The sequence below is a fragment of the Coenobita brevimanus genome, chromosome 97 (assembly GCF_032717465.1).
Source record: "Coenobita brevimanus isolate Jiangsu-jjx chromosome 97, ASM3271746v2, whole genome shotgun sequence".
NCBI classification, from domain to species: domain Eukaryota; kingdom Metazoa; phylum Arthropoda; class Malacostraca; order Decapoda; family Coenobitidae; genus Coenobita; species Coenobita brevimanus.
In genome coordinates this window covers 4848119-4865742 of record NC_137050.1, presented here as the reverse complement: position 1 = coordinate 4865742, position 17624 = coordinate 4848119, and the positions used below count along the sequence as shown (strand labels likewise).

At 41.9% G+C, this 17624-nt stretch overlaps 2 protein-coding genes across 2 annotated transcripts in view; one reads left to right on the top strand and one right to left on the bottom strand.

The window, feature by feature from the left end:
* The window catches only part of LOC145413785 (uncharacterized), an 89384-nt gene extending 79312 nt beyond the window's left edge, over positions 1–10072 (bottom strand). The window contains exon 1 of the mRNA XM_080283439.1: positions 9908–10072. Coding sequence (XP_080139565.1) covers positions 9908–10072 — 165 coding nt within the window. The remainder of the gene's footprint in view (positions 1–9907) is intronic.
* A 581-nt stretch (positions 10073–10653) lies between these two features.
* Positions 10654–17624, top strand: part of Prosbeta7 (proteasome subunit beta type-4) — a 32605-nt gene continuing 25634 nt past the window's right edge. The window contains exons 1-2 of the mRNA XM_080283409.1: positions 10654–10812; positions 15828–16034. Coding sequence (XP_080139535.1) covers positions 10694–10812; positions 15828–16034 — 326 coding nt within the window. The 5' untranslated portion in view covers positions 10654–10693. The remainder of the gene's footprint in view (positions 10813–15827; positions 16035–17624) is intronic.

The following is a 17624-nucleotide window of genomic DNA, read 5'->3' as shown; positions in this document are numbered from 1 at the left end:
TTTCTGTACATTTGAGCCTACAGATATTCACTTCCTTTACTGCCCAGGTCTCACTACCATACAGCATTACACTTCTATTCCAACACATGCCACAAACAAAGATTTCTTAGCATGAAGGGACAGCCCTCTCAATGTTACGAGGTAATAGCTCCTTGAACTTCCTTCAACCACTCCTTACCCTAGCCACAGAGTTCCACCAGTAATAACTGAAATGAAACTTGACAAATTTGATCGAGTCTGGCATAAATCTTTAATTTCCGAACTGTCCTCTTACGGTTTCTATCCTTCTATCTGTGCTTTCATCTATAGCTTCCTTTCTGGTCGTTCTATAGCCGCTGTTGTAGATGGCCATCGTTCTTCTCCTAGATCTATCAACAGTGGTGTTCCTCAGGGCTCTGTCCTATCACCAACTCCCTTCCTTTTATTCATCAGTGATCTTTTAAGCTGTATATCTAACCCTATCCACTCGTACGCTGATGACTCCACCTTTCACCTTTCCATTTGGTTCCCGCAACATCCATCTCAGCAGTTACTTTAACAAAAAAGGGTTGAGGCTATGGCACATCTAATGTCTGACTTGGCTCATATCTCTGACTGGGGTAAAAATTATCTTGTTTTTTTGAATGCATCAAAGAATCAGTTCTTACACCTATCAACTTGACAAAATCTTCCACAGGTATACCCACTAATCTCTAATAATATTCAGCTTAATCCTGCATCATCCTTGAACATGCTTGGGGTTTCATTCACTCGGGACCTGTCTTGGAGAGATCATATTACATCTCTTGTAAAATCTGCTTCTATGAGATTGGGTGTGCTAAGCCAACTCCGTTCTTTCTTTCCCCCTGCACAATTGTTGACCCTATACATGGGTTTTATCCACCCCTGTGTGGAGTACAACTTTAATGTGTGGGAGGGCTCCCCACATACAGCTCTTCTCAATAGGGTGGATTCAAAGGCTTTTCGTCTCATTAACTCTCCTCCTCTTACTGACTACCTTCAACCTCTGTCTCTTCACTGCCCTGTTGCATCTTTATCTCTTTTCTATCGCTACTTCAATGGTCACTGCTCCTCTGAACTGTCTGCTTGCATCCCTCCACTTCTACGATGGGCGTGTTGCACCCGTCTAACAGCAAACTCTCATCCCTTTTCTGTCCAACTCTCTAATGCAAGAGTTAACCATTACTCCCAGTCCTTCATTTATGCAACAGGTCAGCTCTGGAACTGTCTCCCTCTGTCTGTATTTCCTACTAGCTATGATCTCCAGTCTTTTAAATGCAGTGGGTCCAGGCATCTCAAAATAATTGGATCTTGAATTTGGCTTTCATTGAATTTTGTTTTTCTCCTGAGAAGGAACGGTTACTGCAGGCTCATGGCCTTTGGTTCCTTCTTCCTAGCATCAACCCATGGAGACGACGTGGCTGTTTTGAACGTCCAACAATAACGGGCATGAGGCGGTGCATCCCATTAGCAGTGGCACAGCACAAAACCAAGACATGCTGTTTGGACAACTTCTGACCAGGCACAGTCTTCTCCTTCTCTTCTACCAAGGTGTTGGTGGGCAACGAGCAGTGGAATAGGCCAATTTCATCAGCACTGTACACATGACTGAGAGCAAGGTCCTTGTCCTTGATCAGGCGCTGCACTTTCTGGAGAAACGGCTCAACATCCTCCACTGTCGCGTCCAAACCCTTGTTGTGTCTTACGGCCAGTAAGTCCATGTAGAAATTTGAACTGGAAGAGCCAACCTTCAGATGCCAGGAAGTCATGCATGTTGTGCAGACATGCAAACTTTTTGGCAGCCGTCTTCTGCTCGGTCCCATGTACAAGCATGCCAGCACCCTGTTGCTGGCAGAACCAAACCGAAGTCAGCTTACCGATAGCAGTGTGACAGGGCTGAGACATCACCTTCCTGTAGCCCTTCTGAGTGGCATCGCCACAGTTATGTCCATACTGAGTCACCTTGGCCCGTGTTTTCTTGATATCAAAGAAGGTTGATTGGGCCAGATCACATTCCCGCAGAATGCATGAAGTGGTCCAGCCAGCATCAATCTTGCTCAATATTTCACGCTTCTTCCCCAGAGTTAAAACCTTCCTCTTTCACCTCTCTGGTTGTGGTCGGACCATCATCACAGGCATGAGAATACCATGGAGGAAAATCAAGGCCTGAAGAAGTAGGGAACCACCACAAATGCAACAATGGAAGCAGTCATGGTTACAAATTAGCCAAGCATGTCCACATTAGTGGGAGAAAGGCAGGAACTGAGGTGTGGTACAACCACATGAACACACTGCTGCCATGTTTCTACCCACGCTTGGCTATGAGTGCATACATAAAAAGTGCCAAACTGACCTAAGAGCATGAAGGTCAATTTCACTCAGCCAGGCAAATGTTGCGGGCAGCAACACTGGATCCCCGTTCATCATGGCCTCAGGTAGTGTCCAAGTAATCCAGCCAGCCAGGTGACTTTGACCATTCGGTAGGGAGGCATACAGCCACACGTGCCCAGGAACGTCCGAGTGATCTGGGCAGCCCTTGACCATTCAGTGAGGAGGTGGATGGCCATTTTTGCTCAGCTTGTGGGTTAGGGTCTGTATTACTGTACTTGCATGCAGGAGTGATCCGGGCGGCTGGGGGACTTTGACTTTTCGGTGAGGAGACAGCCATTTTGATCAGCTTGTGGGTTAGGGTCTGCATCACTCCTGTGCAGCCAGTAGTGTTCGAATGATCTGGGCGGCCAGGGGATTTTGACTGTACAGTGAGGAGGCAGACAGCCATTTTTGCTCAGCCGGTGGGTTAGGGTCTGTATTACTCGTGCGCAGCCAGTGGTGTCCGAGTGATCTGGGCAGCCAGGGGACTTTGACTGTTCGGTGAGGAGGTGGACAGCCATTTTTGCTCAGCTGGCTGGTTAGGGTTTATTACCCGTGCTTCGCCAGAGAAGGAAGCCAACTGCCAAACCCATTTTTTGAATTTGTAGGCTGCCCAACTGGCGATGTTGGAAATTTTATGTTCGGACATGGACCAAAAAATCCGGATATGCAAATAGTAGTGCCAAAGCCTAACGTTCGGATATGAAGTGTCCGGATAATCGAGTGACTACTGTAAAGCAGGAAGATAAAAGAAACAGGAAAAGAGACTGGCAGATACAGAATGATAATGGTGCCGGAAGAAGTAGGCAGCACTATATCAGGTGGGTGGGTGATGATCATCACCATCTATATACTGTACCACCAAAACTAACCAGTTCATATTATGCAGGTTTGACTGGTAGTGTAAAAAAAAAAAAAAAAAAAAAAAAAAACTATGGGGAGGACTAGCAAAAATCTGCCCCAATTATAAGAGCCACACACTAATTCACTCACCATTCTAGTCCTGGGAATCTTGACTCCACCTCACATGTACCATATAAACATTCACACTTAACACAAGCTTTCAACATGCAAGTGTCAAGAGAATGCAACCTTTACCCGTATCAAGCAGAATTCAGAATGGCCTACAGTACATCTACAGTTAACTTACACAATATATATAGGCTAGTACTGGTACCTCAACTTTGCATCTTGCCATATCATAATGTCTAATATTTGCTATCTGTACTGCCTGTCATGAATGCTAAAGCTTCACATCAACACCAATCAAATGCTGATATAGGCCAATAATGCAAATGTGGTTATGTTTTGCATATGGTACTGTAAATGACAACAAGAATATCTATTATCCAACCCTCTGCTGCCTTATCAGGACCAAAGGGGCTCAGGGACAGGTCAATTAATCCAGACACCTGAGGAAAATGACCAGCCACTCATTCTCAAGTGGCATAATGTGAGCATAAAATCCGACCACCTTTTGGAAGCAAACTCCTATGGACCACATCTGGTTGAGTGCATTAATCCACTAGAGCAGATGTCCATCTAGTTACCGTATATGATTACCATCCAACATACCTGTATATATCAAAGTAAATGGTTTATGACTCAATGTATTGTCACCTACAGTTTACACTACTGATGCTGTACACCAAGTAAGTGAATATACCATACATTAATATGACCATTAATTTTGCAGGCTGTACTGTGTATCATTATTACAGGAAAACTGTAATCTATAAAATTCATCTGTCTACTAGCTACGCTCTGTTCTGTTCTGTATTGTACACTGTTCACATCCACTCTAGTCAACTTTATCATAACCCTGGGAAGAAAATCCATTTCACAATTATCTCCTTTCCAGCTCATCCTCTAGGAATGAAGGCCATCTCACTTTGTATGTCAATCCTGTTAGGCTACTCTCAACAAGCCCCTTGCAAAAGGGAAGGCCCACCTGCATCTCTGGCTAGACATGGCAGTGCTTAGTGCCAGGCCCTTCTTTAGCTCAATTTGTAATTAGCATAACTTTCACTCTCCTCTCCTATTTGACATCTAGCCTACCATTATCAGTTCCACCTGCATCAAATTTATGCACGCATTAAGTACCCCAAGCACAGTTTATCCTAGCACATTTCATTTGCGTCCATAAATCAGCATTTCAGAAATTTAAAAAGACGGTCACTATAAAAGTGCACTGTGGACTGCCAGTCACATACAAAGTAGGCCTTACCCTTAACACCAAGGATATGGTAGAGAGGACCTTGTGCATAGGATCACAATCACCAAGTCTGTGGATTCACAAGTTCCCTATAGCTACCATAGGCCTATCGCTCTTTGGATATGTTTATAATAGAAAAAGGGTCAGTGTGTGTGCAGAAATCAAACTGTCCATCTATCTAGGCTACCAGAGGAAATCACCTAGCTTACCTACTATCACATGCCCAGAGACTGGGGATGTCATATAGGGTTCTTTGTGCATGTGACACCAGTACCGTAACTGTCAATGCTTGTACCTGCGTACCATATGGTACCAAGCCCATCCCCATTCCTTCCTCTTCTGGCTGTTTTTCCTTCCCTCTTCCTCTTTATTTACCATAGCTAAGTTTGTTTAACTTCTTGCTCTGATAACCTCTTTCTTTCTACCTAACCACTGTACCGGTACTATGAAGTCTATGGCCATATCCACCTTTGTAGTATGGTACTGGGTATAAATAAAATAAACTTATGTTAACCTAACTCAACCTGGTATTTTTTTAACAAGTTGCCCCACATGGTACATGTTTACAATGCCAAATAATGGACATAAAACCCTATGGTTCTGCTCCAAACAGTATTTCCAAGATCTAGGTTAGTCATGTTAGGGTTGAATTCCTTGAGTTGTGGTTAAGTGCAGACTGACTAGGTTAATGGCCAAAACAGCTTCATATTGCACTAATACTCTGATCTAAGAACATCAGGAAAGATTGCAACTGAAGTGTTGAGAGGAAGGATGGGACTTGAATGTATTAGTGTTGTGATGAGGAGGAATAGCTTGAGATGGTTTGGGCATGTTGACAACTGGATGCAGTGGGCGAGAAGTGAGAATGTTGGGGGGGGGGGGGGGAACTGGGATGAGATCACTGAGTGTGACCTTAGAGATAAGGGACTGAACAGGGAGCTTGCCAGAGACTGAGCAGTGCGGAGAGCTACTCGGTAACCAAGGCTGACGAATGCATGTTGGAGCCTTTATAATGATACAACAGGCTACGATATGACAATTGCTTCCAAAGAAAATCAGTATCAGAAAAACAACTAACTTAGTGTCAAATGGCCACCCTTTGTGGGATTGTGGTGTCTGGCAATAGATAGATAGATAGATAGAATTGACTGAATCACACCAAAATCCTGCAGAAAGATATGTATCAAGTAGCCCATTGTGGGCAACTTGTAAAAATTTACGTCTAACCTAACCTAACCCAACCTCACTTAACCCTTCTCCTTACACAGGAATTTCCACTGTGACTGCCTAACCTTAGCTTCTCTTTTTGGTGGACTGTACGATACAGTGCAAAGAGCCTGACAGACCAACTCCAGCTTGACAGCCTACATATAGTACAGTATAGTAACACTAGTCTATAACATATATGAAGAAACCTAGCTAACCTCAAAAAAATCTATAGAATGCCCAGCTTAAATGGCTGGATTCCTGTAGTATGAAAAAAAATTACCGTATGCCTAAACTAAAACAACACAAAATGTGTGGATATAGATCAAATTACCACTGTATAGGCTAGTCACACATCCCAATCAAATAATTTATTTTTAAATAGGAGTTACTTAGCTCCAGTAACCATACCAAAGTTACTGCACTTGTACATTATAGGTGTATTAATTACTTTACATACACAAAACCTATTTATGTTTAACATTCAATTATCCCAGAAACAGTTTATGAAATAATGCACTTTAGTGTGTTGAATTAAGTTTTTGTTTATGGTATAGTTATCTCAGCAAAAGCACTGATGATGTATGGTAATTCAATAAGGTACGGTATGCTGAACAGTGTTTTTGTTTCAAGGTACAGTATGTTGAATAGTGTGTTTGTATGCCAAAGAAGGCTGATGAATACTTCAACATGTTGGGTAGCAGCTATGGGCTGTCGGTTCAGACAGATCTAATTCACAGAAAAAAAAAAAAAAAAAAAAAAATGAAGGGTTTGGTTTAAAAGAAGAAAAGAATACCTCAGGTCAATGTTCCTCCCATTCTTTCCTACTGGATTTGGTACATCTAAGTTCTAGCAAAAACAGGGGGTGGGTAAGAAGTACCGGTAGTGCTGAGAGGAATGGAAAGGGAAGGTCAGTGCTGCACCAAATTCGTGCATGCACGATACCCGAAGAGAAGTACAAAGTACTACATACGGTACCCAAAGACCAGAGATTAATACTAAACAGATGATTTTCAATGGCTGATTGGACATTATTTCTGCATACAAATGCCCATATGCTTGTCACAGGCCACATTTATTTGTTTAGTACAGTACTATATCCCCAAAGGCCAGGGATGTGGTTTATGGACTTCGTGCATAAGGTACTTTTTTGCATGAACAAACTTGGTGCATATGATCCTTCGTACAAAATATCCAAACTAGCTGGGTATGCCTATCAGAGGTTTCTGCTGTAACTTTGGGCCTTGTTACTTGTTCAAGACGTGACAGTGCTCAGAGTACAGTCATCATTTTCCTCCCCCTTAAAACACTGACTTTGCACACAAATGGGATGTGCACTTTGTGCATGTAGATATGGAGATGCACACAACTACATGGAGGTAAACTTCGTAACTTGCTAGAATTGGTTGGAAAAGGTTAATTTCCAATAAGACAAATAGGACAAAGATGGGAAAAGCGCTTGTACTGTAACATCTCATGTGTTGAAAGTTGAGTAGTAGCAGGGAAAGCAGAGCTCAAATTTCGGTTGTTTTGCCTAACTGATTGTTACTAAGGTAGATTAACGGCAGTTAATCTAAAATATATATATATATATATATATATATATATATATATATATATATATATATATATATATATATACAGTTGTATTGCATACTGTGTTGGTAATAATGGCTACATATCTATCTACACGAAATTACATATATATAACTACGGTAAGAAACAGCTACATCATCGTTTTGGGTCTTTCCCATCCAACTATGGCGTGATGTTGGGTACAGTAGGTGTAAAAAAAAAAAAAAAACGGAGAACTAATCAACAGCATTCCCAATAATGTGGGCCACACACTCATTCACTTAAAATTCATGCTCCCGGAATCCTGACCACCTCACAGGCATGAACCATCCAAACAAATGCCGTTCATATTACCTATCTGAGAAATATACTGTATATACAAATATGAACAAAATTAAAACTAAAATAAAAATATTAATTAAATGAAAATTTCTTCTTTTCATAAAGTAACCCTCATGACTGAAGGCAAAATAAAACAAAACTCTGACTGGGACAGCCACTCTGCAGTCACGCGCACCGATGTGGGCCGAGAGAAGTGGTGAGAGGAAGGCAATGGTGGTCTCAGCGGCTGACATCACGCTCCCAGGCGCACGTGGGGCGGGTAGCGACGTCATAGCCGAGTAGTGACGTCACTTGACTCATGGCGTCACCACCCACACGCCCGCGCTCGCGCCCACCACGCCCACATACGCTACTCAGCGCCCGAGCCGCACGCCCACCAATCACCGCGCGCGCCTAGTAAAGAAGCCCCGCCCAGTAAGTCCCGCCCCGACTCAACCCCCCCCGTCCCCCCAGTCAGGAGACACGGGCTGAGAAAGGGGGAGGGGGGTAATCCAACAGGTTGAGGTAGGATGGGGGAAGGGGGCATCATGTCATCATTATAATACAAATGTCATCAATAGGATAAATCACATAAATGACACTTAAAACTTCCAGTAGGGTCATTTTCCTCAACAGCGACTTTTCAGCGCTCTTCCTGAGAGTTGGTATTAACTTCTGCACTTCCACGTATTGCTAGTATTATTGTTTGTAGTTAATAAATTACAATATAAATAAACACCAAGAATACCAATGCATAAAATATCACCTAGGAAAATATAGCGATTACGTATATTTGTGTAAGCCTCGCGGGCAAATATTTTGAGACTTGGCGTGACGTGATTTGCTTCATCGATTCCTCGGGTGGCCACGTGATCAGATTCTATTACTGTGCATTTCTATGGTATAATAATTAAATCTAGCGCACCTTAACGGCAGGAAAAACACGTGAAATATTGGTGAGTTCCTTGCGTGAGTCTCCTCACGTATGTGCGACATGCGTTGGTGGAATGCTTGCTAGCAACATCACTAAGGAAGTAGGCGCTCGCAACCGTCTTCCCATTATGATAATCGACCCTGCAGCACCACCACCTCACCCTCAACATCACACTAGACCCCCGCAAAGGGCCGTGTTACACCAGCATTCCCATGGTGTCTCCCATCACAGCTTCCCAGCCTCACAACACATGAAAAAGCATCTCGGGAATACGGGGGTTACGGGGATGGGGAGAAAGTATGGGGACAAAGCATGAAGGTGATGGGGGTGGGGGGTGGGGAGAGGGTTTCCTTCTACCGTAATTTGAGATAAATCAGATTTTGGTCAACAATGCAAGATACGAACAAACTCTGAACTCAAAACACACCTATCGTGCTTAACTGCCAATCCCCTTCATTATCAGTCCCTATTAAACATCTGAAAAACTAATGAAATTTATAAAGATATAATAAACTTATCAAAGTATATAAATTGATACTCATCCTAAAAAATGTTCAAGGAGGTCCTTGTGACCATCGTAAGTGTCAGATCGTGGTGGTGGGGTTCAAAATTCGTATGGTAAGAGATCATGGGGCCGGACGGTAGTTTCTACCCGGCGGCTCACACCACCACCTAGAGCCAGTGACAGCACCTTCCTCACTCTCAGGCTATCTCCCACCCCATGCTCGAGGACCACTTACTACACTCAATATGCCTCTTCTTCAGGGGCCTAGCCTACCATCGCCCTCACGACGTGTCACCCATTCTTGACACAATACGAACTTTCTGTCCCCTAGCAAGCATTTGTCTGTTACTTTACCATGTTTGGTAGGGAGTAATGTTTCTACCTCCTTTACCCTTGGGGCGCTTTGGCCCCTTACATACCCTTGAGGTCAGACTTCATGGCCACTCAAACTCGGGGACGTCCCCGAGTCAGGGTACTCCTAAGGAGTAGGGTCTGAAATGCCAGAATTCTGAATGACTATACTAGTCCATATATATGTAAAGTTTGTTTCCTGCTATAGACTGTCACAGCCTACACCACGAAACACTGGCGCTGTCAGCCTGTACACCAGCTTTACAAAATGTCCATCTGCTTCTCTCTACCGGCCCTCTACCTGGTGCAAACATTCGACCAAAATTGCTTACGCTACGAGACCCTGCTCATAAGATTTGTTGCAAATATTTTTACATGTAGTTCAGGATTTATCTGTGAGCTTAACATGCATCTTAGTTTCTTTACTTACCAATTTTTGAGTCACCAGTTCTCGATAGTTGAACTCCGGACAAGACTTCTCATTGGACTCTGCTAGTGTCAAAACAATTCGCAAGCTTTTCACATCTTTCACTTTTTTCTTGTCTTTCTTAATAGGACCCAAGGTGGAGAATGCTACTTTCTTTGTATCTGACATGATTTCATATGTGTTTTCATTGAAATAAAATATAAATGAGTGATATTTAAGATCACAAACATTCAAACACCTCCCAACTTCCTTCCATCTTTCACTACTGGCTAGTTTGCGCATGCGCAGACTTCAAAGCCCAATCTGGCGCGAAAGAAAAATGTTTGCGAAAATGCAATGTTAAAATGTACAATTAATGTTTTATTTATACGAAACATCTTGCAGAAACTAAATATTGCATGAATTTACATTATCCTTATGCTTACTGATAGTTGCCAGGGAGTTAATCTTTTGATGTATATATCTTATAATGGCGTTCTCGTTGTTGTTGTTAGCAGTTTGAGATGTATGGTGGTTGATTTAGTTATTTTATTCACTCCATGGGCAATTATAAAAGAATATTGGAATGATGGCGATTTTATATACATCATCCTTTATAAAGTTGTTAAATTAAATAAATACTTCTTCGGTCATGTATTGATAATGTATTATTTACTATATTTTTATACAGTTGAATATTTCTGTTACTTACTCCTATGTATTAGGCGAGGAGTATTTTAGATACTGATTTGATAGCCTGCTGACTCGGCTTCTGGCAAGACTGGCAAGTGGCATGAAAACACAAAAGTCATGATGGAAGGGCTCGTAACGCTTGATCCTCCTCCTCTTTGGTCGGGCGGCCCCTCCCCTGGTAGCTTTTATGAATTTCCAACAGCTAAAAAGCAACATGAAAGCAAGTCCCATACAATGTAAGTTATTGGAGCAGTTTAAAGTTTTTTTTTGTATTAAAGTGTTTACGTATATACCTTCTGTGCTGGTCCTGGTAACTGTTTCGCTATGGTTTATGAGAGGATTTAGCGTGATAGGTCTCATTTAGGAGTGCATGGGTTTCCTGGATGACTGCTACTGAATGACTACTGACTATTCTAAACAAGCTGAAAAATGTGAAACGTAAAGGCTATATATATATATATATATATATTTATATATATATATATATATATATATATATATATATATACATGTGTACAATCATCATCCAATCCTACGTTGCCCCATGAGGATAGGTCTATATGCAATTTCATTCAGCCATGAAATCTTGAAATTTCCTTTTGACAGTTTGTAATAACCAGACTCAATCTTAACAAAGAAATCACAGTCCTGCCTTGTGTCTACTTGGCCGAGTGCCACGGGGCACCACAGAGCGAGCAAGTTTTTCCTTCTGACGAGCGAAGAGAGCGAAAGAATGAGATGTAAGTGCTCCAACTGTGGACTTTTTTTTCCTATGAGGAGGTTGAATTTCACCAAATTCTTTGTGTAAAGTAATGAAACATTAACCCATTTGTTGTGGAATTATATTTGGCTTGATTCTCAAAAAGTGTCAGTTCTCCAGCAGAAAATCAAAATGGTATTAGGAAATTGTTTACAACACTTCTGTGATTGCCTAATACTTACATTTCTATTCTCAGAACTAAAATCCCTTAATAGCTATAGCCTCTAAATTATCAGCAGGACAGTGAGTACCATACATAAAAAGTATGTCGAGATGCTGGCCAGCTGATATATAAAGATCCTGGTTTACCATAATACAGTATTCATTATCAAGCGTTTTCTGTACACTTACATGTCCAGCACCTTCTTTAAAAACATCTAATCAAGTTACATTGCATATAACTCACCTAAATAATGGTAAATTTCCAAGAAATTATTACACTCGGCCAAGCGCCCGATCCGCTGGGCAGGCATGTTTGTCAACATGATGTTTTGACTTGCTACCGCATGATGGCAGCACATTTTAGGACGCTGTTGCCATAGCAACATCGGTGGGAGCCTGGAGTACCTCGCGGCCAGTTCAAACTGTTTTCTGAGGCCCGTCGACTACAGTCATATTCCACAGTGAAAGGGAATAGCCTAATTCATAGAACGACTATAGTCATAAAATGCAGCGAAAGGGTTAGATTCTTTGGGTATAGTGACTAGATTATAGGTTTGTAAAACCGCTATGGACGTGTTAGTGACGAAGCACCTATCTCTAAGTTAAGGTGAAGTATAAAGCTTCCCATCATCATCGTACATGTATGAAAATTATTATTAATGTGTTATATTGGAGTTTTATTCACACGAGCATATAAACTTTATCAAATGAACTTCTTCAATCAGTGCTTGAGCAGCATTGTCCGCCATCTTGAATGTTTTGGTTGCTCAGCTGATCATTGTCTACTTGGCCAAGTTTTTTCTTCACTCGATCTGCAGCACACAGTATTGCCCAAGTAGACACAAGGCTGGCCGAGATTTGATCTCAGGCCCCCGCGCATGATACGCGCACACATTACCACTGAGCCACAGAGAGGATCCCCGTTGTGCCTCTAAGCATTGTGGGCTTTTATAGACTCCATTACATCTTTCTTTTCTCCAGGCCCTCGCGCTTGATAGACACATGTTACCACTAAGCCAAAGAGAGGATTCCTTCTTTGCCCCTAAGCAAAGCGGTCTTTTATAGACTCTATTACAGGAACAGGTATACCCCACATTAACGATGCAATTGGTTAGGTAAAAACCCATCGTTAAGCGTCGTATCGCAAATTGGGGCAGCTTTAACATGTAATGGGATGTGCTTTTCAGTCTTGGGTTCCCCCCCCCTCAACCAAGTCTAAAACCCACCCAAATGAGCCCAAAAACAAGTTTAAAGCCAATCTAAATGGCCTAACAGGTGTAAAAAAAGCTAACCAAAGCCTAGCACCTGTAAATAACTCACTAAAACCAACAAATAAAATCTGAAAATTATCAAATATAAGTCTGGAAGAAGAACTTGGTAAACTGTACTCCAAAATTACAATGTACACCCCACCTATGGCTGAAACACATTAATCTAAGTCTAAAAACTGTTTATAAATCAACTTAAACACACAATTCTAGTCTAAAATATCATTAAAATCGGTAAAAAAATAAAAATCCATCCTTAAACCGGGGTTTGGCCATCCTTAGGTGGGGTATGGTGGTATTTCTACCCCCATCGTTAAGTCAGGGTATCTCATCTAGGGGTATCATATATCTGGGTATTACTGTATACATATCTCATCTTCTGTTGCTATCTATCTATCTACTGCCAGGGGTGGCCATTTGACTTTTGAGTTACCCGGTATTTGTTTTATGAGGAGCGGCACTGACCCTCCACCAACCCACTTGTTGACACGTAGGGAGCACAAATGGTTTGGTTATGTGGTTACCACCCAGCGTTGTAAATGGTTTCGTGGCTTACAGGAAACCATTTGGCTTGTCTCTCAATGTAAAGCCACCTGTAGAGGAAAGCAAAACAATATGAAGTGACAGGATAGATGGGAGAAATTGGAAGAGAGGAGGGCAGGCACAAAAAAAGAATGATAAAGGCTAAGGAAGAAGTAGGCAGCACTTCATCAAGTGAGTGGATGATGGTTTCCACCACCAACCTCTGTTGCTGTTTTTACTAAATACTTAATCTTTGCAAATGCACTTTTTAGTACTAAGTACCGCCGTACTATAGATAGGGAGTGGGGGTTGGGTGGAGGGTGCACAGCTGAAATGGTTTATTCCAGCTCCTATCTTTTTCATTTCATCTAACTTAACCTAACTTAATTAATCTAACAACCTAACCTAATGTAACCTAGTGTGGACATAGATTCGAAAACAGACGAAGCTACGAGCTAAACAGTCCCCACTCCCAATCCTTATTTACTTAGTACTAAAAAGTGCATTTGCAACCTTTAAGTAGGCCTTTTCAGTAAAAATCGCAGTAGAAAGTGAGATATGTGTACCATCAAAAGGAAATGTCAAGATTCCATGGTTGTACGAAACTGCAAATTGTCCTCTTTATCCTGAAAACTATGGTACTGTTAGGGTATGGCCACACCGAACGCAACGAGTGGGGAGGTAGTGTCTAGCTATAAGCGACAAGGTGAACATCAGCGCAATGCCTGTCCTAATAGGAAGCAGCAACCTCACGGCTGACAGATAGTCAGAAGCTGTTCATTGGTGCCGACATGCCTGGGGATGTCGCTAGGCAGTGTGCGACACTTTGGAACATGCTGCATCACAGTGACAAGCGTGGAGGGTGAGCAGGATGACAAACCTCCCCGCTTATATTGTGTGTTCAGCGACATAGGATTGATTGAGTTTTATCATGTTGCCTCATCCCTCCCTGCTCAAGTCTCCCCGCTCGTCACTTTCGGTTTGGCCATACCCTTAGGTAGCTTATACTGTACTGAACAATCTCGTCTGGATGCATCGGTGTGTTGTAACCTAACCTACCCTAACTGGAGGCTTTGTCACTAAGCCTAACCATGAAAATCCCCAATACCTAGTAGGCTGCAGCTTGAAACTGTGAAAGACCGCCACCCAGCATCATGGTTATTTCACTGAGAATTACCTTCGGTGCAATTATTGCCATAAAAAATTAATTACCAGTACCATATACTGTACTATACAACAAGGAACTATTTCTGAAATGATATTTTTTTATCATCAGGAAAGGAAAAAATTGTGAAATTAGTGCAGAACAGACAAATCATCATTAATTTTTTATATTAAAAAGTTTTGAGTGTTGTACACACACACCTGTAGTGGCATAGCATTGGAGGCCACTGCCGGGTATGCTGGGTGACAGTAACTGCTACTCCTCCGTATGTGAAGGTAAAGGTGCTGCCAGTTCACCTAGAAATCAAGACGTTTTGCCAACCAGACCTCACCAAACACCCCACATGGGTGGAGGAAACTGAAACGAATCACTGCCTAAGCCAGGCTTTGTTTCGGAGCCTATTGCAATATGATTGCACAATTTCAACCACTGGGACAAGAGGGGTACTGAAGATAGCAAATGAGGAGTAATACTTTTATTAGCTATGCAGTACAGTATTTGTTTTATGATATTGAAGACAGGTGTGACTACATTTTAATTTTCTTACCCTTCTCTGCTGAGTTTGGCCTGGACCTTGCCTTGGTATGAATGTTTTCATTAAGTCCCGACTTCTTGGGGCTGTCATGGTGCATAGAGGAACATCTTGGGAGACATCATGTGATGTAGGGAGTTTTCTTTAAATGAATGACATCTGGTAGTCCATTCAGAGCTAACCAAGTCATCTCTAGCTAAAAGAGCAGAATATTCTTATTCCTTTTGGAGTATAACCCAGTTTGTGTTGCAACACCTTATAGTATCCATTGAAAATGGCTTTTGTAGGTTGGCTGGTATGAGCGTGATGATGGTTGCTTTTAAAACACTTTCCAAGAAGAAAGCATTCTGCTTTTTTGTATACCATTACATATCATGTCACAATACAGGTAACGACATCCTGAAAAATATTTCAAAGGAAGGAGAAATGTACATCCAGCAGGTAAGAGCATTGAGAAACCAGGGTGGAAAAGAGAAGAAGGCCATTGAAGTAGCAGTAGGAGAAACAGGGTGGAATACAGAAGAAAACTGCTGTATGAAAATAGGACCACTGAGGCAACGATATTCACATCTTGAATATGCTATCCTGCAGTAAGTCTTCCTGTGACTTTAGGAATGAAACCTGTGTAGGCTAGCCGGAAACAGGTCCTGCTAATCCAGTGACTTCACAGAACGAAGGTGGTTTCAGATGGTTTTCTTAATGGAATTTTATACACCTTCCTCCATTAAAGATTTGTAATGTTCTAATAAGCTGAAAAACCATATGATGTTCAAGCAGAGGCACTTTTTCTTTATGTTGTATGATCTTGCAAAGTTTTTTGTAAAAAAAAAAAATTCTTCCAGGTATCCATCAACTTCTGGGACATCTGTGGTGGGTTTGGTGTATGACGGAGGAGTAATGCTGGCTGCAGACACTTTGGGCTCATATGGGTCCCTGGCAAGGTTCAGAAATGTGGAGCGGACCTTCAAGGTCACTGATAAAGCTGTCCTTTCTTGTAGTGGGGACATCGCTGACTACCAGTTCATTAGGGAGGTTATTGAGCAGAAAGTGTAAGTACTTTATGATAACAGATCTATCAACATTATGTGGGCTTTCTGGTTGTGAACTTTGCATGCCAATTTTCACTCACACACACACACACACACACACATATATATACAGTAATCCCTCTACTTTCCGGAGACCCCACTTACCGGACATTATGGGCCTGGACCATTGGACCCCCCCCCCCCAAAGGAGCGGGGGGGGGGGGAATCCGAATTTTTTTCCCACTCGTAATTTGAAATTGCCGAGCAGCACTGAACAGCTGTTACACCATGGACCCTTCACCCCTTCCTTCCTCCCCCCTTCCCTGTCAGGATTGCCATTTGGTGTTTTTCATTACCAAATGTGGGCCAGTTTGGTAATAGTGTTTTTCATTGCCAAATGTGGGCCAGTTTGGTAATCCAAAATTCGTTTGGTAATGAGTCAGAATAATGCATTACCAAACGGATTTTTCACATATATGAGGATACGCAGGATGGAGATGGTGGATTGTTTGCTCTCTCTGATTAATCTGCTAGCCAACATAGCATGAAAACAATCAACATGCTGTTAATTATAAGGAGAGTGATTACATTTATTTACACTTATATATATAATTAGTGAAGAACAAATGCTAGCTTTACGAATTAGGTAATGAAAAGTTAAATTTGGCAATGAAAATTGAGGAGTTTGGTAATGTGGCCGTTGTGATCTGGCAACTCTGTTTCCCCGTCACCACCAAGGCATCAACAGTTACCGCCTAACTCTGATCGTGAGCAGCTGCTTATCGCAGTGGAAGCCACACGTGCTCATTTTTTGTGAATAAACTGCAATACGTCGCCACTAGACCACACGGGAATTTACAGTGTTGTGCAGTGTTAAGAAATTAGATTTTAGAATGCAAAGGATTAACTGTGGAGTGCAAACTGGCGGTTGAAACTGGCCTGGTGCAATTAACAATGTGCAGTGTTAAACAATTATAACTCACAGTGCAAAGAATTACTAAGTGCAGCACAACACTAGATTACTGTACATGCTTCAAGAGCATTTTCACCACTGTCAAAGCCTTTAGAGAAGGCAGCCACAGACGTGCTGTAAGTACCCTGGCTGTGGTACAGTCAATTCTAATTCTTCATTCTTTGATTCCTTTTCATTTAATTCGTGCATTATGTCCATTATTGGTGTGAATAGAGTCTTAAATAGGTTTAAATAGGTGCTATGCATGTCCAATAGTGAGTTATTTAGGTGGTTTTCAAAGTTAGGCTGGCTTAGGGTCCTTATGTACCAGTCTAGGAGCCAGGGGCCCACTTTCCGGACGGGACCACTTTCCGGACATGCCTTTGGCTCTATTACATCGGATAGTGGAGGGATTACTGTATATATATATATATATATATATATATATATATATATATATATATATATACAGTAATCCCTCTAATATCCGAACGCCCAATATCCGAACATCCCCACTAACCGGACATAATCCTCCTGGGATCCAATATTCCCAAAATGGGCCAAAAACTGCAAAAAATTCGAAAAAAATCTGACTTTTTTCCCTCCCATAATTTGAAATTCCCGCCTGGCGCCAAACAGCTGTTACACCATGGTCCCTT